Raw genomic sequence first — 27,820 nt, 5'->3', positions numbered from 1 at the left:
GAGTTTGCACCTTCTCCCTGTGACCAGATGGATTTCCTCTGCGTACTTCGGTTTCCTTTCACGTCATAAAACATGTGAGTTTGTGGGGAGTAGAGGGACTTACAATAAGAATATTTAAAAGACATTTGGACAGATTTAGTGGGATATGGGTTAATGTGGGCAAATGGAACTAGCCTGGATGGCGCATATTTGGATGACACGGCTGGTTGGGCTGAAGAGCCTATTCCTGTCCTGTATGACTGTATCTACGAGTCATTGATCTGAACAACCATCTCCACTCACACTGCCAAATCTTCCTATTCTGACATTTTTGTTCAAACAACATGGTTGTCGTTATACCAGAAGTACGTGGAATCTCAGAGCAGTTAGTTAGGACCTGCGAAAACTGAAAGCTGAATAATATTCTCAATTCTGTGACGATCAGTTCTTAATCATAAACCAACATGAACATTAACAGCTACCATGGGAGAGGTACACTTGGCGCATGGAGTTAAGCAGAAAAGCATAAGAGTGAAACCAATTCAACACCAACCACAAATATGTATTAGCCAAGAATGTGCACACCAACATTAAGCACCCAGTTACACAAATCGCATTCTGCATACCCATCAAGCCTCCTCCTTTCCCATTCCACTCCCAGATTCTACCACTCACCCACACAATGGACAATTTACAGCAGTCAACTAAACTACCAACTCGGCAACTGGCATATCTTTGGAATGTGGGTGGAAACACCCAGAGGACACCCCACGATTATAGGGAGAGCAATGCAAACTCAACTACAGATTAGAATTGAACCCTGGTCACTCTGGAACTACAGGGCCTGTCCCACTTACGTGTCCTTGGCACGCAAATTACGCAACCTCGTGGTCGCGTTGAGCCGCGACGATCCCGCGAAGGTCGCGCGCGATTTCATGCGTACGCACAGCCTTCTGGAGCGCGTGACGTCATTTGAAGATGGACACAAAACCGGAGTAACTCAGCGGGACCGGCGGCATCTCTGGAGAGAAGCAATGGTTGATGTTTTGTGTCGAGACTCTTCTTCAGTCTGAAAATAAGGGTCTTGAACCGAAAAGTCACCCATTCCTTCTCTCCAGATATGCTGCCGGTCCCGCTGAGTTACTCCTGCATTTTGTGTCCATCTTCAATTTTCTTGGCCCCGCTCTGGGAGAAGAAGTGGGGGCGGATCCGGACCGCAACGGCCGTGAGCCCCAGGTCAAGCTCGGCGATCGTTTGCCTGCTTCTGCTGCTGTTTGAGGTGAGACGTTGCGTCACGCCAGGGTCTTGGGCCTGTCCCACTTTGGCCGTCAGTTCTGCGACAGGCCGTTGGCGGGCGAAGATTTGGTTCACTACAAAATTTTCGGAGCCCCGTGCGATGTCGCACACAACTACATACCGCTCCGCGCTTCTCAGTGGGACCGGCCCCGCGCGGCCACACGATGCCCGTGCGCCTCAACGCGACCACGAGATCGCGTAATTTGCGTGTCAAGGACACGTAAGTGGGACAGGCCCTTAAACCTAAGTACCATCCACAAGATGAAAGTAGGGGAAACAGAACAGCATATTGATATGTAAACTAGCCTTTTATTTCTATAGATTAAATGCTAATCTAGATTTATACAGACATTCTCCTTGACAAGCAATGTGGCATGCAATAATTAGCAAGGACCAATATGTTCACGTTCCTAGAGATCTGAAGCCAAGTTGTAAAATAAAAGGGCGGCACGTGGCACAGCAGGGCGGCATGGTGGCGCAACAGTAGAGTCGCTGCCTTACAGCGCCAGAAACCCAGGTTAGGTTGTGACTACAGGTGCTGTCTGTACAGAGTTTGTACGTTAGGTTTACTCCAAGATCTTCGGTTTACTCCCACACTCCAAAGACGTACAGGTTTGTGGGTTAATTGGCTTGGTATCGATGTAAATTGTTCCTAGTGTATGTAGGATAGTGTTAATGCACGGGGATCGCTGGTCGGTGCAGACTCAGTGGGCCGAAGGGCCTAATTCCGTGGTGTATCTCTAAACCAAAAAGAATACATATACATTGTGCACCATTCCAAGGTAAATATAGTTTTTACAAAGCTTGTTGCTGTAACAAAAACGCATGTATTCAATTTGAAATAATATTTCCAGCAACAATTCTAAATATTAATATATTTTGGCAAAAGGAACAATATCCGGTAAGCTGGCAATAATTTTGTTTTTTATTTGATGCTAAAGCATTTTCTTTCCAAAGGACATCTAATTGTTTCTGATCCAAACAAGACTTGAAATTATTAATCCACTTGATAACATTTTGAAAATGCAAATCTGCATAAATCACTAAAAATATGGATTTTAACTTTTGTGATGCACAAAGGATTATCACAAATTGCAATCATATTTTTAAAACCTCTTCAAACAGTGGGGCAAAAACACATTTAATCACATAAGATGATCCAAATCTTTGAAAAAATGTTTGTAGTTGATGTTCTTTTTCCAAACAAGAGATTAAAGCAGCTGATGTCTTGTAACTTGTAATTACATGCCTCGCATTCATGTATCAGTAGGAATATTTGGGTAAGGAACTTTGTAGCTATATCCGATTTGGAAACTCTTCCATGGACAATCCAAAGCTATTTGACACACTCTTTTAAGAGGGTAACCTCTGAGGAAAGCCCCCCTCACTCTTGTACTATTTAAGATTGCAGCTCCTTTACGGTAAAATTTCAAATTTGAGAGTGGAGAACGAGTTTACTAAGAACAATTTGGTCCCTTAAAATTTAAACTGGTCTTAAAAATAAACTGATTTTCCATGAGAAATTTATCAGTTCGGAAACATTCATAAGAGTGACTTCAACTTTGAAATTCCCATTTCTTCTAACTGCAACTCAGCTTGCCAACCACAACATTTTTGTCAATACTCACCTGCAAGTCAGTATCTTTGATATAAGTGTTTTGAACCAGATAGTGTGCCAAAAGCATTCTGGTGTGATGACATGGTTGCATAGCAAAAGCAGACACAGATGTTATTACAACTGTTTGGAAGTCTGTTATACTTATTTAGGTTGCTTATTTGAACAAATCTATTTACATTAAGAATGCAGTGGTTTGTCTACTTGACTATGTAGTTTGCACAAAGGACTATCCATGAGCCTGTTATAGGATGTCAAATGGGCCTGTCCCACTTGGGCGATTTTTCAGGCAACTGTCAAACCGGCAACTGGAACGGCAACACACACACACCGCTTCCTTCACCAGCCCGTTATGCAGGTGGGGGACAGGGCAGGTGGGGGGGGCGCTGTCTGAGTGAAACTCACACGGTGTAAAGCCAATGTGATACAGACACACACCGCGGCCTCCCCTGGTTTTCTCAAAGAGGCGCCACACAGACTGGAGGAACAGCACTGATAAAGCCGAATTAAGTTGTAAATATATAAGATGATATTTAAATTGGTTTTTGGGCTAGCTTACAGCTTATATTTAGTTTCAAATTAGGCTTGCCTCAGGTTGCGGTGTGTGAGATAATAAATACTATAACATTGTCTCCCAAGTGACGAGAGAGGAAGCAGATAAGGAGCTAGATAGATCTCTGATGTATTGGAAAAGTAAGATGTCGTAAACCGTGTCCTATGTTTATGAGGGACGAAGTGACGAGAGAGGAAGCAGAGAAGGAGCTAGATTGATCTCTTTGATGTAAAATGCCTGGCACCAGGTGTCCTATGTTTATGAGGGAGGAGGTGCCGAGAGAGGAACCAGAGTAGCTAGATCTCTTTGATGTATTTGAAAAGTAAGATGTCATAAACCAAATGGCCAATGTTTTTAATATATCTTGTACCATGTGACAAAATGCCTTTGATGTGATGCATTCTGTAGAAACTTATATTTTCCTGTACCTCTGACCATGACTAATGTCTGTGGAATGTGCTAAAGTGACAAAAAAACACTATATAATGCAATGTAATTCTGTTGTTCAGAGAAGTGGACTGAGGACAGTGAAGTGTCTACATTGGTCACTTGACTGGAGTTCTCCCTCCCTTCCATCGGCCGATAATAAGTAAAGTTTTGAATTCTCCAAGTTTAGGTAACTAACCAACAAACAACTCATTCCCTTTCTCCCCCTCTTCCTATCAAATATCTCCATCCCCTCATGAGCAAGTCCCACCCCTCCTCTCTTCCACCTTTATTTTGTCTCTCACATCTCCCCCACCCCCACCACAATCAATCAGACCAAAAACATAATCTATCCATGTTCTCCATCAATGCTGCCAGATCCACTGAATTACTCCAGTATTTATTTTATTGAAAATAAGCATCTGCAGCTCCTTGTGTCCATAAGGACAAAGCCATATTGTCCAGTGAGGCAATATTGCTGGAGCTGAGAAATAAAAGGGGGATGATCACATTGTTGAAATTGCACTAAGACCACACATACTCAACAGCAGTTAGAGGAATATATATGCCAGGAGATTGCACTCAGCTGTAAGACTAATAGGGCTGTCAAGTGTGTTCAGGAAAGTTTGCACAGGCTATGCATGGCACCTATAAGATGCTATGACAGTGCATTGTGACTTGGACAGGTTGGGTGAGTGGGCAGATGCATGGCAGATGCAGTTTAATGTGGATACATTTGAGGTTATCCACTTCGCTAACAAAAACAGGAAGGCAGATTATTAACTAAATGGTGACGTTGGGAAAAGGGGAAGTACAACAGGATGCAGGTACAGCAGGCAGTGAAAAAAGCGAATGGCAGTTTGGCCTTCATATCAAGAGGAGTTGAAGAGGTCCTTCTGCAGTTGTACAGGACCCTAGTGAGACTACAACTGTGTATTGTGTGCAGTTTTGGTCGCCTAATTTGAGGAAGGACATTCTTGTTATTGAGGGAGTGCAGTGTATGTGCACAACGTTAATTCCCGGGTTGGCTGGACTGTCATATGCTGAGAGAATGGAGCGGCTGGGCTTGTATTCTCTGGGATTTAGAAGGATGAGAGGGAATCTTATTGAAACATAAGATTATTAAGGGTTTGGACACACTAGAGGCAGGAAACATGTTCCCAATATTGGAAGAGTCAGAACCAGGGGCCAGTTTAAGAATAAGGGGTAAGGCATTTAGAACAGAGATGAGGAAACACTTTTTCACACAGAGAGTTGTGAGTCTGTGGAATTCTCTGCGTCAGAGGGCAGTGGATAGGACTAGGAAGAAAATTGGTTGACATCATAAGCCAATCATATGCGTTGAAAAGCAATCGTAGTGAATTACAGGAGTGTCAATTCCACAAAGGAAGATATTCTGTAAGAGTTGTTTTAATTTAAAAGTTAGCTCACACTCAGATCTATCAGTGAATGAATCCAAAAGAGCAATGCAAACTTACACAGGTGTCCCAGACTAGAACATTTCCAGAATACAAGATAAAATGAGACACAGGTGTCCCAGACTAGAACATTTCCAGAATACAAGATAAAAGAGAATAATCCATTCTCACCCTTAAAAAGATGGAAAACTAACCTGTTTGCGAAACAAACGGAACACATCCAAACAAGTCTTCCTTAATTGGAGTTTGTTGAATGGAATGCTGTTCAGTCTCACTCTCTATGGATGTTCTCCTCTGTTCTGGTTTGCCTATAGATATGACACAAGCATTTTCTGTGTGAAACCTATAGGTCAGCTTGTACAAGTTGTATTTCAAAGAGCAAAAATATTAGAAAAATTAGTAAGTTTCTCAGTACAAGGTTATATTAAAGGCATTGTGAATTCAAAGTTCAATATTGCTCAGCACATATCCAGCAGTTGATGTCAAACTACTTAGGTGAATCAAGATAATATAAAAACAAAATAATTGGCGATTTTAACTACATCAGTAGGAGCTGCTTGCTAATAATTTATTATTGTCATGTGCACTGAGATTTCCTTCCTTGGAAATCCCAGTTTCTGACAGTTACACAAGAAAATATTAGTAGTTTCCTCAAAATCCAAGACAATTAGTTTTTTTTTCCATTTCAGAATCAATGTTAAATTCACCATGCATGTGCCTTATGCAAATTGTACTTAGTGATGCAGTGTAGACCAACAAGGTGCCATATCAGACTAGGAATTGGATTTTGTGCTTTTCCCCTCTTAACAATATTTAGAAATTAAAGCATGCTGGTCACGTGACCTTGAATCTACAAATAATTCTTACTATGGTAAAGATTAAGACCACCATTCATTAATTATTTTCCAAATCATCTCAAATCAACTATACCTCAACAATAACAGCAATTTTAGGTGTGAAAGAAAATAAAACAAAATCTTTACCACTCTTACATGATCTGAGTTGATCAAATTCCCGATCAAGTAACTCTTCCTCGGTTAATTTTGAGAAATTGTCTTCTCCAAATGGATTCCATCCAGACATGTCGGGGGGGTTACTTATATTTTGTGGAAAAAATGTGGAAGCTTCATCTAAATCTAAACAGGTTGGCCTATAAAATGAGAATGCAATATTTTTTTTTTATATTAAGGAAAACAATTATAGGCATTTCATATAAATACAAAATCTAGACAAATAAAGGCAGCCAGCATTATCCTTCCTAAAATTTGGAAAATGGGCAAGGACCCACACCACGCTCTTGCTATCAGGAAGGTGGTATCCAGATTCAGGAACAACTTCTTTCTATGAACCACCAGGTTAGTTTTGTTTTTGCTCTATATTTGTTTTTTATTTATTGAACTTTTTTTGTTTGTTTGTGTTATCCATTAAAATACTGTGTTTACAAACCTGCTGCTACAAATAAGAAATGTGCCGCTGCTACAAATAAGAATTTAATTATTCTGTTTTGGAACATATAACAATAAAACACTCTTGACTAATGACAGAAAACATGCAATTTTGAGAAAAACAATGATTAGGTGTAGCTTGATTCAAACAATTTACGACCCAAGGATCCAAAAACATTTCAATGCGTTTTCCCCCTCTTCTAATGTTTGGGCATATTTTTCAGGATGAAATTGTCAAGATGACACAAGAATATTGTAAGAAAAATATCTGTGATATTTCTAATTAGGATACAACCTACCCATAAGACAACTCGGTAACAATGTTTTAAAGAATTTCAAGCTCCCATGTGTCAATATTTAAGTCATAGTCATACAGCATGGAAACAGGCCCTTCGGCCCAGCTTGCCCATGCCGAACAAAGTGCCACATCTACACTAGTCCTACCTGAACAAGTTAGGCCCATATCTCTCTCCACCCCCCCCCCCCCCCCCCAAGCCTTTCCTATCCATGAACCTGTCCAAATGTCATTTAAATGTTGTTATAGTTTTTGCCGCAACTACCTCCTCCAGCAGCTCATCCCATATATCCACAACGCTCCATGTGGAAAAACTTGCCTCTCAGATTCACATTAAATCTATCCCTTCTCAACTTAAACCCATGTCTTCTGGTTCTTGATTCCCCTACATTGGGCAGAAGACTCTGCATCTACCCCACCTATTCCCTTCATGATCTAATACACCTCTAAGAACACCTCTCATCCTATGCTCCTAGAAATACAGACCTAGCCTGCCCAACCTCCCCCTCAGGGTGACCAAAACTGAACACAATTCTCCAGCTGTGGCCTTGTGCAGTTGTAACATAACATCCCAACTTCCACACTCACCTTGTACAGCTGTAACACAACATCCCACTTTTACACCTGACTGATGAAGGCCAATGTACCTAAAATATTCTTAACCACCTTACCTATCTGCAATGCCACTTTCCAGGAACAATGTACCTGCACTCCTAGATTGTTCTGCTCAAAAACACTCCCAGAGCTCTTCCATTTATTGTGAAGGTCCTGCCCCAGTTAGACTTGCCAAAATGTAACACCTCACATTTATATGCATTAAAATCCCTTAACCATTCATCTGCCCACTTCCCAACTGATCAAGATCCTGCTGTAACCATCTTTGATATCTACAATACCACCAATGTTAATGTCATCTGCAAACTTACTAATCCTGCCTTGTACATTCTCATTCAAATCGTTGACATAAACTACAAGCTGCAAAGGACCCAGCACCAATCCTAGAGGCACACCACTAGTCACAGGCCTCCAGTCCAAAAAACAAGCTTCCATCATCATCCACTGCTTCCTTCCATTTTCTATTAGTCAGCTAGCTCTCACTGGACCCTATGGGACCCCACTTTGGATTTTTATCTTTTTAATACATAAATTGGACATTTTACAAATTTTAAGGATAGTGCCTGATAACAAGTTTCAAATTTTCACTTTCAAAGTAGAAAAAGCAAGTGTATTCAACTGGCAACATTAAAAACATGTCACAGTTTACATATAATGAACTGAGCTGCTCCAATCATTGGTACCAATTTTTCCCAAATCATCAATTAATATTATTAATCAACATTTTCCTCATCCCTCAGTACTGACCTAACTGAGTTGTTAGAAGTTTCCATCATTACTCCAGCAAGATGCACTGTGTTTGTTCCAGTAACCATAGCATATGAGACATCATTCTGAATTCTATGATGGCCAATGGTTTGAAGGGAGGTTGGAGAGGTTGGAGAAACAAAAGCTCTTAAAGCGGCTTGACATTCATGTGTTAACGGCTGAAAATTTGGGTTCTGATGCACAGCAACCTGAGATTGCACAAAAGCCTGTTGGTACTGCTGTACCTATTAGAAATAAACATGTTTAATGCATCCATAATTAGATTAAAATTTGTGCAATGTTTTATCTTTTCACTGTACCTCACTCAGTACACGTGACAATAAACTAAACTGAACTGAAAACCACTCTTTAAAAGAAAGTGAACTCAATAGCAATGACATCTTTAACACAGCAAATATTACAAGATGTTTCCTAAAAGTAGAATAGGCACAGCTCAGAAACTGGAACAATTGAAAAGGTGACAGAAGACTTAATGAAGTATTTTGAAGAATCAAAACTTGGCTTTAGATAAATAAACAAATTCTCCAGGAATGCAAGTACAGATGGATCTGCCAAACATGGAGGTGCATTGAGTGAACGCAAGGCTGAAGGAAAAAAAGGGACATGTGCTGCAGTGAAATGCCGTTCCTCATGCTCATGAAACCTCCTGAAAATATTAAATCAGCCTATTTCCTTACTGCATTCCAAACTATGACCAAGTTACAAGTCTGCTGATAAAAGGTTTATGATGTGAAGAAAGATGCAGACGACTCAAAGCAGTGCGTTTTAGGACGCAATACTTTGCAAGAAACTATTCTTGGTAAATTGGACTCTAAAACCCACATTGCAGGAAGGTTCAGTTAAACTTCACCGACCTGAAACACTCTCCAAAGATTCACCTAATCTACTCATATTGACAGCATTTTTGATTTCTATTATTAATTTGGTCTCAGATGGAACTGGATGCAGTCTAATGTACACCATTATGGGAATATATCAATTCATAATTTGTAATCAATGATAAAAGAACACTGCTCATCTTGATATATATGTTCCCACTAAGTTCTAGCAAACGCAGCAGTACAATTAATGTTTTTGGTTATCACTGAATTCAGCACCTCACGTGGGATATTTATAGTGCAAGCTGGTCACTGGCAGATCAGATCGAATAATCCTGCCAGATAACAATGTAGGAAGTAAAAACATTAAATTTTAAATACACTTGGGTTCATAGAACAAACAAAAAAAGATTGATACACACTTGTGATTAAGAGAGAAATCAAGTACAGAAATAAATTTAAAGCATTATAATGCAACTTAAAAATGATCTGCTACTTTTCCCTGAAAAGATGACTCAGCAGGTCTACAGATAATGTGACACAGGCAATGGGTTTGCCAAATATTATGATTTACTAAGTGATTAAAAAGTTATTCAAGACTGAACAGACTATAAACAAAGGGAACACCCTACTCCAAACACATTGTTTTAATAATTGCTTGCTATGCCACAGATCATCTGTTATACTGCAGTTCAGTGACTCTCAGAAGCAATTAAACAACTTTAGTGCACTGTGGCTTCCACAAAAGATCAAAGGTTTTTCAGCCTTTAATGTAATAAATAATCATTAATTTTAACATCTCCCATAGGTGAGAAAGATTGCAACTGCATTTTTGACAGCAATTTCACCAGATCTCCAATTTTAATTTGCCTACTATGGGGGTCCTTATTCTGCTTCCAGTATTAATGATGAGTATCAATATTTAACCATTATTTCTGCATCAAATGAATTAACTTTATTCTAGTGATTAATTCCAATTGTTCAAGTCTGTCCCACTTGTTTCCCGTTATTCTTGGAAAATACCTGTTCATGTCCTAAAGGTTCAGAATTTCTTGTATCATAACAAGGTTACGCCACTGTTATTACTAGGTAAAATGGAGGCAGTAACTTCAGGCAACACGCACATTTGTAAATAGAGAAGAATGAAAAATGCTATTAAAGATAAACTGTACCTCCATGAGTTGCTTTATTGCACACTGCCACCCAGCTTTGTGTAATCTGCAAATTTGCTAATGTTACTTTTAAATCCTTCATCTAAATCATTAATGTATATTGTAAATAGCTGCGGTCCCAGCACCAAGCCTTGCGGCAACCCACTAGTCACTGCCTGCCATTCTGAAAGGATCAGGTTAATCTCTACTCATTGTTTCCTGTCTGCCAACCAATTTTCTATCCATCCACCCGATCTGAACCCAATTGAGCATGCCTTTTACATGCTGAAGAGAAAACTGAAGGGGACTAGCCCCCAAAACAAAAAAACAAGCACAAGCTAACGATTGCTGCAATACAAGCCTGACAGAGCACCACCAGAGAAGACACCCAGCAACTGGTGATGTCCATGAATCACAGACTTCAAGCAGTCATCGCATGCAAAGGATATGCAACAAAATACTAAACATGGCTACTTTCATTTACATGACATTGCTGTGTCCCAAACATTATGGTGCCCTGAGATGGGGAGATTATGTATAAACACTGCTGTAATTTCTAAATGGTGAAACCAAAATGTATAAAAATTGCCTTCTTTCTCACATGGTGAATTGAATTGAATTTCTTTGTCAGTCAAAAACAAGTTTGAACAAAATTTCATGGCCGAAATGTATAAAAATGGCCTTTATTAAAATCTAACAAAGGGCACTTTAACCACATGTGATTTTTTTTTCTATTACAAATCTCAAATTGGGGAGTACAGAGGCAAATAAATAAATGGGTCTTTGTCCCAAACATTATGGAGGGCACTGTAGACATTATTCCATTACATCCCTGATTGGTTCCTTGGTGAAGTAAAAGGGTGAATCACTTGCTACAGAATTCCCTTCCTATCCAAACTTGCTCCTTTCGTCTTGCACTTTGGGGCGGTATGGTGGTAGAGCTACTGCCTTACAGCGCCAGAGACCCGGCTTCGATCCCAACTATGGGTGTATGGCGATTTAACCTGTAACCTGCATGGGTTTTCTCCAAGATCTTTGGTTTCCTCCCATACTCCAAACATGTACAGGTTTGTAGGCCAATTGGTTTGGTATAAATGTAAATTGTCCCCAGTGTGTGTAGGATAGTGTGATTGTGCGTGGAACATGGTCGGTGTGGACTCAGTGGGCTGAAGGGCCTGTTTCCATGCTGTATCTCTAAACTAAACTAATTTAGTCAGTGAGTGAATACATTTGAGTGCTGAAGGTGTAATGTTGAAACATACTCCTCCTTACCCCTATTGCCCTACCACCAGCCCATCAGATGCTAACAGTGGAGGATGTGCCAATAGCAAAGAGAATGAACGTTATGTGACGATAATCTTCACTCAGATAGCTTCACTAGCCGAGGAAGGGAATTAAACACTGCAAATCTTAAAGATCTATACTTTTTATTATATGATGGACATTGACCAAGCGGAGAATGGTTGAGCCAATAACACCATTTCGAGGAGTTCTTGCAGGAATATCCCAAGACAGAGACGACTGGTCTCAAGCAACCTCAATTATCTTTCTTGTGCTAAATTTGTCTCCAACCAGAGGAAGAGCTCCTCCATACCTGAAAGTGGAATCTCATGTAGATAGGGTGGTAAAGAAAGCTTTTGGTGTGCTGGCCTTTATAAATCAGAGCATTGAGTATAGAAGTTGGGATGTAATGTTAAAATTGTACAAGGCATTGGTGAGGCCAATTCTGGAGTATGGGGTACAATTTTGGTCGCCTAATTATAGGAAGGATGTCAACAAAATAGAGAGAGTACAGAGGAGATTTACTAGAATGTTGCCTGGGTTTCAGCAACTAAGTTACAGAGAAAGGTTGAACAAGTTAGGGCTTTATTCTTTGGAGCGCAGAAGGTTAAGGGGGGACTTGATAGAGGTCTTTAAAATGATGAGAGGGATAGACAGAGTTGACGTGGATAAGCTTTTCCCACTGAGAGTAGGGAAGATTCAAACAAGGGGACATGACTTGAGAATTAAGGGACAGAAGTTTAGGGGTAACATTAGGGGGAACTTCTTTACTCAGAGAGTGGTGGCTGTGTGGAATGAGCTTCCAGGGAAGGTGGTGGAGGCAGGTTCGTTTTTATCATTTAAAAATAAATTGGATAGTTATATGGACGGGAAAGGAATGGAGGGTTATGGTCTGAGCGCAGGTATATGGGACTAGGGGAGAATACGTGTTCGGCACGGACTAGAAGGGTCGAGATGGCCTGTTTCCGTGCTGTAATTGTTATATAGTTATATGGTTATACCAATTATCTGAGTGTAATTTTCACTATGTTCCCTGACTTGAGGATTGTTACGTTAAAGATCTATAAAAATCTTTAGCTTGGTTGAGTTACATCATGATAGAGCGCTAAATTCTGGCACCAAGTTTTGGAAACCTCAATCATAAATATAGCTTTGCTGGATTTGCAATGCTATTCCAGGTCTAGTTAATCATCGCTTCATCTGAATCCTCCACATCCTTTTCATTCACCTTCTGTGCTTGTACTGGCTCCTGATCTATGCAAATACTATTTTAATATTCTCTTTGAAATCTCACCATAGCATTGCTTTGCCCTATCTCAACCTCTGTCGTTTCTTTGTTCCATACAACCCACTTGCAAATTCAAGATTGCGTCACACTCCATCTTGATGGTCAAGAAGCTTTCAGCCAACTTAAAGACATTCCAACAATCTGCGACCAAGTGCTGTTCACCTATTCGCACTCTAATTTGATAATGTTTCTGTGAAATCCTGAGCATTATTGTACAAATGCTGAAGGGAACATAACATCTACATGATCAAGAGTGAAGGTGAAACTAAAAAGAATTTCCATGAAATGGTCTGTGAAACAATGTTTGGGAAAAGTGGTTTCAGAGGTAGATAATATATTTTTTAAATTCTGTACTTAAAGAAAATGAAGGGCAAGAAAATGTGATTAGAATATATAGGTACCATTGAATAATCAAGATTCTGAAACTCATTCCAATTGATCATTTATGCAGTCCATGCCAAACTAAAATTAGTTGTGGAGCAATTGACAAATTGGGAAAATACAAAAAAAATGGATAGAACACAAGATGAAATGTAATGGAGACAGGCATACTCCATTACTATTGTTGAAATAGTTAAAGTAGAAAGGCTTGTGAGCCTTCAAATACAAACGTAGAAAATGCTGGAAATACTTTATGGAGAGAAATAAAATAACATGCAAGGTCAGTTCCAAAGGCATATTTCAAGCCAATAGAAAAGGCAAGGCAAAATACCAAAGGTCTGTAATAAGCAGGATGATATAAGAATTTAAATAACAATTGGGATGATGTTGCAAGGCAAAATGGCATGGCAACAGTAATAGAGAAACAAAGAACTGCCTGATGAGAAAAGCAGAATTACCAACAGGAAATGCTGAGGATGTTCAATGAATCAAGAGCAACAACCGTAGCTAACAGGATGCTACAGGTAAAACAAGGTGACTTGAAAGGTAACTGGAGCAGGAAACAAGTTGTGAATCTTTTTTAATTAATTTGCAAGAAAAGGAAATGGATAATAGAAATAAACTAGAAACAGCCAAGTCTAGGACAGGAATCAAAATGCATCCTGAAAAGTGATTACCACAGAAGTAGACACCGCAGAGGTGATTACCACAGAAAGCCTTTGACCGTGTTAATCACAGAAAGCTGTTTGGTAAAATGAGTCAAAGAGGGGTGCCTAAATACATTGTTAGAATTCTGGCCTACTGGTATGCCCACCAGACTATGCAAATAAAATGGGGCAATAGGGTCTCAGCCTCATTTGGGGTTAGCAATGGTGTTAGACAAGGGGGAATTTTGTCCCCAGTCCTTTTTAATCTATATATTGATGATCTGTCTAAACAATTGAAAGCCTGTAACACTGGGTGCGTGATTGGTAATATTTTAGTGAACCATATTATGTATGCAGATGATCTTGTGGTCTTTAGTCCATCTAGCGCTGGTCTCCAGCAGCTCCTTACTATATGTTCTGTGTATGGTGTGGTACATGACATTAAATATAATGCTAGTAAGAGTGCTGTTATGATCTGTAGAACCAAAGAGGATAAATGTCTAATATTTCCTGATTTTAAATTGTCTGACAATAATCTTAGTGTCTGTAATAAGGTAAAATATCTAGGACATATTATTACAAAACAAATGACAGATGATGAGGATATTTACAGGCAACGACGCATGCTGTATGTACAGGCAAATATTCTCTTGCGTAAATTTGGTGCGTGTGCAGATGTGGTGAAGATGTCGCTATTTAGAGCATACTGCACACCACTCTACACTGCGCACCTGTGGTCGAACTATGGAAAGACAAGTATGCAGAGACTAAAGGTGGCATATAACGATGCCATGAGAACACTGCTAAGGCAACCTAGATGGTGTAGTGCCAGTAATATGTTTGTGGCTGCAGGAGTCAGCACTTTAGAAACTATCCTAGGACATCACATGTATAAATTCATTTGCAGAATAAATGACTCTAAAAATGTACTTATTGTGGCCTTGTCAAACATAAGGGTTAGCACTACACGCTACGAATCCCAGCTGTGGAGACACTGGTATCGTTGTCTCGTTGTAAGACATTGATCATTCTTTTAATCTGGATTTTTAACATGTATTGTGGTTTTTAAAATATATAAATTATGATGTTTTTATAAGTGATACCAAGATTTTATATGTATTTTATGATATTTAATATGCAATGCATTTTTTATGTAATGTTGCCCCTTGTCTGGACCTTGAGTCCGTAATAAAGTTTATTATTATTATAGATATTCAAAGATAGAGAAGGCAAAATCCCCAGAGGAGCTGTGACACTTTCAAACCATGCTTTGCTGCCCATTCTTCTCTATTACAGAATGCAAGATTGACTCAAGTTAACTGATCCTCTTAATAGTTCATTCTCCACCTAGAGTACTTTACTTACCATAGAGTGTTGAGGCGATTGTTGTTGATAATACATTGGCTGAATCATTAATTGCTGTTGTAACTGCTGCTGATGTATTGACGACTGCAAAGCCTGTTGATACTGTGAAAATGTTTAATTATTTATGCATAGAACAGGAGTCACTACACCTATATGTTACCAAACACATAAATACTGTGTTGCACAGGCACAACAAGTAGCCACCGATTGGAAACTAAAAGGAGATCATATTTATGTTTGGTCTAATACCAAATAATGTGATCTCAATATGTTGAGATTTCAGAGCTGATAAAAAAAGTTTTGATTTTAATGTCGAGTTACTTTACAAAAAGTATTTTTCCTCACCAACAATGAAAATAAACATACCAGCTTGTGGTTTAAATCATAAGGTCATAAGAGATTGAAGTGGAATTAGGCCATTCGGCCCATCAAATCTACTCTGCCATTCAATCATGTCTGATATATCACTCCCTCCTAACACCATTCTCTAGCCTTCTCCCCATAACCTCTGACATCTGTACTAATCAAGAATCTACCTATCTCTCCCTTAAAAAATATCCAGACTTGGCCTCCACAGCCTTCTGTAGCAAAGAATTCCACAGATTCGCCACCCTCTGACTAAAGAAATATCTAATCTCCTTCCTAAAAGAATGTCCTTTAATTCTGAGGTTATGACCTTCAGTCCTAGACTCTCCCACTAGTAGAAACATCATCTCCACATCTACTCTGTCCAAGCCTTTCACTATTCTGCATGTTTCAATGAGGTCCCTCCCTCATTCTTCTAAACTCCAGCGCGTACAGGACCAGTGCCAACAAACGCTCATCATTGGTGAACCTACTCATTCCTGGGATCATTCTTGTAAACCTTCTCTGGACCCTCTCCAGAGCCAGCACATCCTTCCCCAGATATAGTGCCCAAGATTGCTTACAATATTCAAAATGCAGCCATAACAGTGCCTTATAAAGCCTCAGCATTACATTCCTGTTTTTGTATACTCTTGAAATAAATGCTAGCATTGAGTTTGCTTTCTTTACTACCAATTCGACTTGCAGATTAACTTTTTGGGAAACCAGCACTCCCGTCCCTTTGCACCTCCAATTTCTGGATTCTCTCCCCATTTAGAAAATAGTCTACGCCTTTATTCCTACTACTAAAATGCATGACTCCACAATTTGCCACACTATATTCCATCTGCCACTTCACTGCCCACCCACCCAACCTGTCCAAGTCCTTGTGCAGAGTCCCTGCTTTCTCTACACTACCTGCCCTTCCACCTATTTTCATATCATTAGCAAACTTGGCCACAAAGCCTTCAATCCCCCTCATTCAAATCATTATACAATGTATATACAATGTAATATACAATGTATATACAATATACAAATGTACCGGCCTCAGCACCGACCCCTGTGGAACTCCGCTAGTCACTGGCAGGCAACCAGAAAAAGCCCCCTTTATTGTCCCACTTTGTCTTCTGCCATCCAGCCAACTTGCTATCCATGCTAGTATCTGCCCTTTTATACAATGGGCTCTTGTCTTCCTTAGCAGCCTCACGTGTGGAACCTTATCAAAGGCTTTATGCAAATCTAAGTAAACAACATCTACTGACTCTCCTTTGTCTGTCCTACTGTTTACTTCTTCAAAGAATTCCAGCAAATTTGTCAAGCAAGACCTCCCCTTCACAAAGTCATGCTGACTTTGGCCTATTTTATCGGAAATGTTCAGGTCAGGGCACATCTGTTGGAAGAGAAACCAAGTTAATGTTTCAGATCCAAAATCCTTCAGAACTGGAAAATAAAAAAAAGCCTTTGACTGTAGGAGGGTTGGAGGAAGGAAGTGGGGATTGTCTCTGAAGGGGTAAACCAAGGGTGACCTCAGAGATAATCTATAGACAAGGTTATCTGGTCAATGAAAGAATGGAAGTGGTTAGAGTGTAAGAACATAGAACACGAGACAAAATAATGTAAGAGTTGGAAAATGCATAACAGGATGACATACACACATGGCCAGCAGGTCAGGTGGGGCATGTCCTCCAATTCCAGAACAAAATGGATAAAAAGAGATAAAAACAATAAATGAGTTGACCTAATTCCACAGGACAACCAATACAGAAATAAATTTACCTAAAGCTGTAGACTTCAGATGATATCATGTAGATATCAAGTTCTGAAAGCTACAATGTGCCCAGGCAAAGACGAGGTGCTATTCCTCAAACTTCTGTTGTGCCTCATTATAAACAGTGCAAGAGGCTACAGATGGATCAGAGTGGGATTGAGAAGGTGAGTTAAAGTAGTAGGCATCAACAGGTCACCCTTGCGGGCTGAATGCAGATGCTCCACATGATCCCCTAGTTATCTCCCCGATTGGGATAAAATAGGGGTTTAGCCTATCAGAAGCATCCCTTCCTCCCCATCCCCACCATTTTCCTTGCAACTTAAACTTTTCTCTCCTTCCAGTAGTGACAAAGGATCTTTGACCTGAAATATTCCCGGTTTCTCTTTGCAGATGTGGCATGACCAGCTCAATATTTTCAGCTTTTTCTGTTTTTATTTTATATTTCCAGAATGTGCAGTTTTTTTATTTTTCTGTCTTGGGGTAGGATCTACATAAATAGCACACTGATAAAACATGCTATTTAGTGGCTCGGACACATAAGAATAAAAATATTAACAGCACTCAGGGTGATCTGAATTATCCTCAGATAGTTTAACAGTAATATGGTTTACAGAAATCACAATACATCTCATACTATAAAACATGTTACACATCAATAAAAATAAGTACCATAGATTCACAAAATAATTTAAGGTTGTAACACTTATGTAAAATTTAACTGAATAAATTTGAGACATCATGGAACAGCAGGGTACAGGTTTCAATTACTTTCCTGAGTAACTTGTGAATACATTTTTTACTGGTGTTCAAATTTAAGTGGTCATGTGTAAGAAACAAAAACTTTGATCATTTGTTCATTCTCCAAAAACAGCTCATTAAATCATAAAACTTACAATGCATGGTAAATGACACTCTCCTATCCGATATTTGAAAATTCCAATGATTTGGCATTTGGCTCAGCAGTTTACATCCTCCCTTTGCAAGGATTACTGTAAAATTATAATACTGAGTAACATCCACTAAAGATGAATCAAAAAGTGGGAACTAGAGACCAGCGAGCCTAACTTCAGTGGGTGCAAATTTATGGGAGAGATTATATCTGCATTTGGAAAGGCAAGGACTAATTAGGGGTAATCAGCATGGGAAATCGCATCTGACCAATTTGTTGAGTTTTATTGAAGAGGCAACCAAGATTGATGAAGGCAATGGGGTATATGTTGTCTACATGGACACCAGTAAGGCCCTTGACAGGGCACCTCCCAGTAGGCTTGTCTGGAAGGTTAGATCGTATCGGATCCGGGGCAAGCTAGCCAACTGGATACAAAATTGGCATAGTAAATGGCAACGCCCTGGAGATTGGTGTGGAGCAGAGAAACCTAGGGATGCAGATATATAGTTCCATGAAGGTGCTGACATAAATGAACATGGTATTGAGTATAGCAGTTACATCATGTTACAGTTGTACAGAATATTGGCAAGGAAATGTCTTGTACCACACTTGGAGTACATGCACAGTTCTGGTCACACTGCTATAGGAAAGATGTAATTAAACTGGAAAGGGTGAAAAATAAGGATTTATGAGCACATTTCCAGGTCTGGAGGGTTTGAATTACAAGGTAAGTTTGGATAAACTATGTTTTTCCCCTGGAGCTTAGAGGTATATAAAGTCACAAGAGTCACAAGGAATATTGATAAGGTGAATAGCCACAGTATTTTCCCTAGGGTAAGGTAGTCTTACACCAGAAGGCATGGGTAAGAATCAATAGATTTAAAAGTGATTCGAGGGGCAACCTTTTCCACACTGAGGTTGGTGCGTACATGCCACATAAAGTAGTAGTTGCATGCATTTACGACATTTAAAGCACAGACAGGTAAATGGATAGGAAAGGTTTAGAGGGATATGACCAATGGTCAGATGTGCCATTAGCTCAGTGGGGCAACTTGGTCAGCGGACAAGTTGGGCCAAAGGGCATGTTTTGTGCTGGGTAGCTCTATGACTAAGTATGTGAAATAAATCCAGAAAATCTGCCACTCCAGCACCAAAGTCCCAAAGATGCCAGATTATCAGAGTTTTACTGTACTCTGCTAGAATCCTCAGAATATATTGCCACTTCAAGATAAATAATTTGTTGACATCTGGTGCTCTGAAATCCAAATGATATTGAAATATGATATAGGAAATTATACTTTTAAATTCTTGACTGCTACCTTTTGGGCCTCATTAGGTATCTGTTGCTGTTGTTGTTGCTGCAACTGTTGATGATGATGCTTCAAGTCTCCCTCTTGTATCTGCTGTAGAACTCTATGCTGCTGTTGACTAGTCCCCTGAGCCATATGAATTAAATGTCCATTTCCAGCTTGCAAAACAGCTGTGAAGATATTTATACAAATAAATAGTAAGCTACCAAAAAACACAGCACACTTAATTTAAACTGTACCCAAAATAGAAAATATAAAAATTCTAAAATGGTAACTGAACAGATGCTCAAAGACAATCAAGATTTGAAGTATGACCTTTATGGGCCTGTCCCACTTACGTGACTTTTTCGGCGACTGGCGGCACCCGTCATAGGTCGTTACAGATCACCGAAAATGTTCAACATGTTGAAAATCCAGCGGCGACCAGAACAAGGTACAACTCTTTGGGCGACTACTCACGACCATACTGGCTTCACCCATGTCGCCTGGGTGTCGCCTGTATGGTCGTGAGTAGTCCCCTCAGTCAACCAAAGAGTCGTAGCATCTTTCTGGTCGCCGCTGAACTTTCAACATGCTGAAAATTTTCGCCGACCTGCAACGACCTATGACGGGTGCCGAAAGTCACCAAAATAGTCGAGTAAGTGGGACAGGCCCATTACTCTAACATGACTAGACATAATGTTAATCTCCAGAAACACACAATATGTTTCAAATTGAAGGGCACACCCTTTCATGACTAACAATACAGGTGCACAACCTTTTATCCAGAGTTCCGGAAACCGAAAAACTCCGAAAACCGGACATTTTTTCCCAGGATGTCGTCTGCACACCAAAGCTCGCGTTTGGCGCCAAACTTGACCCGAAACGACCCACGGTCAACCCAGGTCTGTACTACTGTAGCGGCTGCCTCCTCCCCGGAGGCCGGGGAGACACTTAAACATCTGTAAATCATTGCTTAAATGTTAGTCAGTTAGTTTGGAGGGCTTTTATGTGAGGGGGGGGTGGGGGTGAAGGGGGAAACTTTAATTCTTAGTCCCCTACCTGGTCGGAGAGGCGGGGAGTGGGCAATGCCTTACCGGGTCGCCGTGCAGTAAGCTCCGGAGCGCTGTGGCCGCCGATTACCAACATCGCGGAGCTGGGGCTGCGGGCGTCCGGCCGCGGGCTGCGCCGGTTGTAGCTCCGACCCCGGCAACTCTACCCCTGGCTGCGCGGCGCTCCAAATCCAGCGCGTCCCGCGGCCGGACGCCCGCAGCCCCACGATGTTGGGAGTCGGCGGCCACAGCGCTCCAGAGCTTACCGCACGGCGACCTGGTAAGGCATTGCCCGCTCCCCGCTGGTATCCCAGCGCTGTGGCCGCCGACTCCCAACATCGCGGAGCTGGGGCTGCGGGCGTCCGGCCGCGGGCCGCGCTGGATTTGGAGCGCCGCGCAGCCAGGGGTAGAGTTCGCCGGGGTCGGAGCTCCAACCGGCGCCGCCCGCGGCCGAACGCCCGCAGCCCCAGCTCCGCGATGTTGGGAGTCGGCGGCCACAGCGCTCCGGAGCTTACTGCACGGCGACCCGGTAAGGCATTGCCCACTCCCCGCCTCTTCGACCAGGTAGGGGACTAAGAATTAAAGTTTCCCCCTTCAACCCCCCCACCACATAAAATCCCTCCAAACTAACTGACTAACATTTAAGCAATGATTTACAATGATTTCCCGGTCTCCGGGGAGAGGCAGCCGCTCCAGACTTTTCAAGCCGCCCGCGATACCTACCTAATCTACACTAAAAATCTTCCATTCCGAAATCCGAAAAATTCCGAAATCCGAGAAGTGTCTGGTCCCAAGGCTTTCGGATAAAAGGTTGTGTACCTTTACTAAGCATTAAGCATTTAAGACAGAAAAGCCAATCCTTTCCGTATATTCAATTTTATTTCTGATAAATAACACAATGTGTAAAACTTGGGTGATCACTAACAGCTTGTATATGAATTTGTAATATAACTATGAACAAGGTGAATTCATAAATTAACCAGGTAAACTAAAATAGGACTGTGCATGGGACAAAATGCTTCTCCACAGGGATTTTAGTATAATAAAAACACCAAATAGGTCTTCACAAAATAAACTATCCATCTCAGTACTTGAGAGCATCCCAGTATCTGATTATTAATTAGCTACTGCACCAAATATACAGAGAAGGATGCTATGCTTTCATTAAATGATAAATTAATAGGGAAAATTAGCAGTTAGGACAACAACATTTTGAATCAACATTTAGTACTCATGCATTCTTACTGGGAATAAATAATTCAAAACATCTAAGGGGGAAAAGTCATAAAACATAACAAAGACTGAAGGAAATAATAAAGACGATTATGAGGTGATGTGATAGACATGTTAATATCACTTGAAAGTATTTCTTGATAGGAAAGGATGAAAGGAAGATGAAGAAACTCTGGCTCGAGATATAGTCAATTATGTTTTTAATATAAACTCAGAGACTATGACAAATAAGAGCTGACAAGGCATCAAAGATCACGGATTCATTTGCACCTCTTAACATTACACTTTCATTTCTTGCTATTTCCAGGATCAAATGCTTTAACAGGGAATATTAACGTATCATAAAATGATTTGCCTAAGACCAAATGCAATCTCGCAAACTCTCAGTAATTTTGACAGAAGTCCTCTGATGCACTAGATGTTAAGCCAGTCTCCAAGTAAGACAGATTTTGACCTTAACTCAGGGATTTCATAGTAACCTACTGGGCTCAAATGCTCACCCACCTCAAACACAACCACCTTCATGAAGATTTTGTATTCTTTAGGTAGTCCTCCTACAATGGCTAGAGTTATATTTTTCACCTCGCTGCAGATATACTTTCCAGTATCTTCAGTGGCCAAGGATTCTAGGTTGATCTGCAATAATAATGACCCTTGCCCCTGCAAGAAAAAATATCCAGGATCCCTTTCTCCCAGTATCCTAGGGACAGCAATGATTCCCAACAGGACCATATCAATATTTGTGCTGGGATCTTTTTTTCTGTGAGGATTTTCACACTTAGATTCAAATCCCCATTAAAAAAAAAATAAAATGCTTGCCATCATTTTAACAGTCTAATTTACAAATAATGCCATCCCAAGCACAGGTCTCCACAAATATCTCTGAATTGAAAGGTACATTTTCCTAAATAAAACTGCTAGTGGAGGTAACTAAATCCACACATCATAAACCCTTATCTAGATGCCAAAATAATTGTGCAATGAAGTATAATTTAAAATACTCAAAGTTATGCTGCCTCAGTTTTAAAAACAATATTGACATGTTAGTATTAATTTACATATTTAATACTTTTTCCCTATTGAGGAATTACCTTTTTGCCCAAGATTTCCAGCATCATTTGGAATTGATTTTTTCAATGGAGTTACTGAGCTCTGAATTGGTAAAACACTTGCATTTACAGCATTAGTGTTAGCTTTTGGTCTTCGCCTTGGTGCTATTGATGTCTCCGTTGGCCCTACTGCCTCACTTAATCTGTGGAAATTATGCATAATAGATTATTTAATAGTAATGAATATTAAAGTTGATAAATAATGAAGTAATTCACATTTTCACAAAACTCGACTAACAAAAACAACTGTTAGCCTTTATATGAAACTAACACATTCTGCATTCGCCAAATATACTGGAAAAATTGCCCAGTAGATTGTAATCGCTAACTATGAATTAAACTGAAATGCTAAGACACTATATTAATTGGGTCTATTATCATGGAAGGGAGTGTACGTTTTCTTTTTTAAAGTTTTTTTAACTAGAAGTCACCCTGTTCAACATTCCTCTCAGGCAGGATAGACACCATAGCAGGTAGTAGAATGAAGGAGGTGCTGGAGGGTAGGGGCAGAAAATGCTGCATGGTTTGTGATTGAAAATTAACACTGGATCAACCCATAACTTAGCAAGTTTTGAAGTTCCTTCTGTTCATAAAAGGTTTTCATAGCCCATGTACAGAAACATGTTTAGTTGCAGAATTCTGCTGCAGTTTTGATCAATTTGGCAACAATTTTTTGCAAGACTTACAATTTGGGGATTAATCTCAATCAGAACACTGTAAGTTCAATATTGACATGTTAGTATTACTTTATATATTTAGAGCTTCACCACACTTTATCTAAGGAGCTTCGCCACAATTTTAACTTAATCAATTAATTCCTCATCCATTCAGCTCTGGACATGGTGATCAGGAAACAAGGATGTGTACACCCAAGGGTTCTTAAATGAAGCACAAGGAGAAAGGGAGAGGAAAGGTTCTTTGACCAAAGGATCACAATCATAGGAATATAAAAAGGAATAAAATAAATGCAATAAATGAAAAACAAGGGTCCATGGATTGAAGATTCACTAATAAGAATCAGGAGGCAAGGGGAAACCTGCTGCTATAATTTCTACCATTCTATGAAATAACCATTATAAATCTGCACTAAGACATGCTTTGAAAAAGTTACCGCGGCCATTTAGGACGTTGTGTGTGAAGTGGCCAGCTCAAACTGTCACTTTAGATGAGGTTGGTTTGTTGTATTACACAATTTCTAATAACAGCTCTGAGACAATTCAATGTTATTACTATACAAAACCTCCCAAGTCCAACCTTTTGAGAACAGCATCTATATAACTAAAAGTCTCATCCTGTCTGCACTGTATATTGATTTTAGAAAAAGCACTACCATATATCGCTATGATTTCTGGCCTTCTTACTCACAGTCCTCCTCCGCTGAGGCAACCCCGAGGATTTTTCCGATCGATTAAAAATAAAAAAGTTATGAATGTTTAAAAAATCTTGAGATAAGCTGTTGCTCCTCTCGCCTGTCAATCTCCATGTGAAGGTAACGCCCCTTCCGGGAGAGGCAGGACTATAATACCCCGATTGCCTGGACGTGAGTCAGTCACTCTAGAAGATCGCAAGGGAGAGGCCACAACTGCGATTCTAAGCTGTGAATCAACTAAACTGTGAGTCTGCAATGTACTTGCAATAAATGATTTGTTAGCCCTTAATGACAATGCAATGAGTTGTTTGGCCTGCCCTGCCTGTGCTTGAAACTGCAATGCAAAATTGGAAATGAAGTGACAATGCAATGAGTTGCTTGGCCTGCCCTGTCTGTGCTTGAAATTGCAATGCAAAATTGGAAATGAAATGAAAATGCAGTGAGTTGTTTGGCTGGCCCTTGAAATGGATTGACTTGACTTGAAATGGATTGACTTGACTTGAAATGGATTGTTGGCCCTGCACTCACTGTGCTTGACTTGACCGACAACACCCATGCTAGCACTCCAGAAAGCCCCCCCCACCGGCCACCAATATTGGAATTGGTGGAGATGTAGAAAATTGCGTTGCGGGACCAGCCCTCCTGTGTGAACCTGGGACTTATTAAAGTTGGCATCAAACAGGGACACTGATCATGCCCTGTGCAGTGTAGAGAGGTATCTAATCGTTATTTCTAAATGAGTATCAATGAACAAGTTATTGGTAGAATTTTGACTCATCACTCCTATGTTATATATAACTAGGAATTACTGCATTACATCGATAATGACGGAATGCATCAGTACGAGATGCATGAGATTTCATTCAGTTATTAATTAGTGGTGGAATCAAAAGTTCACCCCATCTCTAGGTTTTCTACCTTGTGCATTCATTTCTAGCTCTTGGTTCTTACCAACGTCTGGAACCAAGCCACGAGAACAGATACTGACAAAAGACAAAACACTTCAGAAGTGTTTATGGATCTCATGTGTCCAAATATGACAATCATGCTGTGACCAGACCTACCCCAACGATCACTGTAGGAGTAAAATGTGAAGGCAAGGCAAGCATACAGACTATGGATCAGAAGAGGCATTGAAATAAGAAGAGCTCCAAGAAGCAGAAGAAAATATTGAATAGTCGTGAAATCGGAAATAAAACAGACAATGGTCCTCAGGTTGGACAGCACTAAAGAAAATGTTTCTATCTCCCCAAATGCAAGAAATCGATGAGGTTAGGCGGCGGATTTTACAGATTTTATTTATAAGGCATTTATTAAAATCCTCCATGGTAGGATGATCCTGAAGATTGGTGTTGACCTACTGATAGAAGATAGAGGTTGTGACGGAAGGACAATATTCAAGCTGGAGGTCTCTGAGCAATGGACTTCTGCATAGATCTGTATTGGGACTTCTGCTGTTTAAGATATGGATATATAGATATAGATATGAATTACTTGGACGTAAATGCGGATGGGTTAGTTAGTAAATTTGCAGATTATACCAAGATTACTGGAGTCGCATATTGTGGCGAAGGACGTCAAAGTATGCAGCGGGATATAGATCAATTACAGAAATTAGCGGAGAAATTAAAGAGAGTTTAATCCATGCAAGTGTGGGATTAAATGAAGAGGACAAGTAAATGAGGCTCTCAGAGCAAATTCGAAAAGTTTTGAAAAGGAGGTACCCAGTGAATGGTAAAAAAGTTTAAATCTCTGGTAAAATAAAGACCCCAGATTACAGAGTTTAGGGGTCAGGAGATCATGCACAGCATTTCCTGAACTTCTATTCCACCTAAGACTGTACCTTGATGTCGCGCAAATCATTTATTTCTCCTTTTTCAAGTTGTAGATCCAAATTATAAATGACATCTGTTGTTGGAAGATCAAATTTAGGTATAGTTACCTAGCTTTTGTTTGACTCTTCTTGGCAGCTGCCTCACTGGCAGTCATAGGTTCAGGAAGTACTGCAGGGATAGAAACATTCTGTAAAATAAAATGGCAAATAAGTTAATAACTAGAATTTTTAATTCAAAGATAAACATTAAACAAATATAAATGTGTTTTTTCCACCGACACTAATACAGGTTGAACAACAATTTTCCAGCAATTGATGGTCCGTCCATCACTCTAATCCGGACAAAATTACGAAAGCTCAGTTGAAATTCCCTGAGCAGCCACAGATATGAAACAAGTGCTCTTTCCAGTCGCGTTCCTCCGTCAAGATAGAATCAACTATGCTCTCAATCTTCTCTCCTAACTATTTAGTAAATACAAATTCAGTAAACCCTCATTTTAAGGACCCACTTACAACAGTTGTCAGATATAGCAGACTGACCTGCCTACCTATCCCCGGCTTGCACCATCTCCCCGGTCGTTTAGAGCTTCCAACCACACTCCAGACTCGCAAAGTGCACCAGCAAGCCTTTCTTCACCCACCGAAAAGACACAAATGCTGGAGTGACTCTGCGGGTCAGGATCTCTGGCGAACACGGAGAAGTGACATCGGGACTCTTCCTCAGACCGATTCAGTTGGCTAAGTTACTTCAACGCTTTTGCGTCAAAACTAGGCGCCGATGCCACAGGTCTGCACCAGCGAGTCCTTCTTCACCAGTTCACATGGCTATTTTTGCAACTCACACTGTCGCCCCTGGGGAGAGCACTTTCTTCAATGTTTCACCACCGTCAGAACGCGCTCGGTCACCGTGCAGCTCCCGCTCCTTTTACCTGCTGTCACTTCCAAGGCGACTCTGGGGAAAAGGAGGAGGTGGAGGCGAGGGGTGGGAGGGGGCAGCGACCAGAAGAGCTGTCCCCAGAGGCTACAACATAAACTGCAACAACAGCAGTCACGGGAATATGTGGTGAGTGCAGAAGGGCTCTATGGGGCACTTTGCGAGTCGGGAGTGGGGTCGGAAGTCTGGGTTCTAAATCGCCGGGAAGACGGTGGGAGCTGAGGATGGGTCAGCAGGTCATTCCATCCACATTTAGTTTACATTTGATATTTGTTTTATTTAGGTTTCTCGCACTCCATGGTAGTTTAGAGGCACAGGAGGAGAGTCATTATCAAGCTTGGGGTGTACTGTCGTTTCATTATCACGTGATCTCTGTTGGTCCAGGAAAACGGGTAATCCAGAATGGCTCTGGGACCAACAGAAAATCAGTGTTGAACCTGTAGTCAATTTTAAATGAATACATTTGGAATTAGTGCTTGAATTATCTAAACATATGGAATTTGTAGCATATGAATACATACGAAATAAGCAATTGTCATGGGCAAGGAACAGAACAGTAAATTGGAGACAAAGTAGGCCATTAATAACATTTCATGTTTAGTATTTAATTAATTGGTTTAATTTAGGACCACATAAGACTACACACATTTTAAT

At 40.4% G+C, this 27,820-nt stretch overlaps 1 protein-coding gene across 2 annotated transcripts in view; it reads right to left on the bottom strand.

The window, feature by feature from the left end:
- Positions 1-27,820, bottom strand: part of bmp2k (BMP2 inducible kinase) — a 73,507-nt gene that overhangs the window by 6,315 nt on the left and 39,372 nt on the right. The window contains exons 9-15 of one of the 2 annotated variants that reach the window (XM_033023921.1): positions 26,341-26,420; positions 23,012-23,172; positions 19,666-19,826; positions 15,342-15,443; positions 8,390-8,634; positions 6,280-6,437; positions 5,482-5,595 (exon numbers count right to left, since the gene is read on the bottom strand). In XM_033023921.1, coding sequence (XP_032879812.1) covers positions 5,482-5,595; positions 6,280-6,437; positions 8,390-8,634; positions 15,342-15,443; positions 19,666-19,826; positions 23,012-23,172; positions 26,341-26,420 — 1,021 coding nt within the window. The remainder of the gene's footprint in view (positions 1-5,481; positions 5,596-6,279; positions 6,438-8,389; positions 8,635-15,341; positions 15,444-19,665; positions 19,827-23,011; positions 23,173-26,340; positions 26,421-27,820) is intronic. The other variant, XM_033023930.1, reaches the window with a different exon arrangement.

Source organism: Amblyraja radiata, chromosome 1 (genome assembly GCF_010909765.2).
Source record: "Amblyraja radiata isolate CabotCenter1 chromosome 1, sAmbRad1.1.pri, whole genome shotgun sequence".
In the NCBI taxonomy this organism is placed as follows: Eukaryota; Metazoa; Chordata; class Chondrichthyes; order Rajiformes; family Rajidae; genus Amblyraja; species Amblyraja radiata.
The sequence above is the reverse complement of the archived record's forward strand: the minus strand, read 5'-3'. Positions and strand labels throughout refer to the sequence as shown.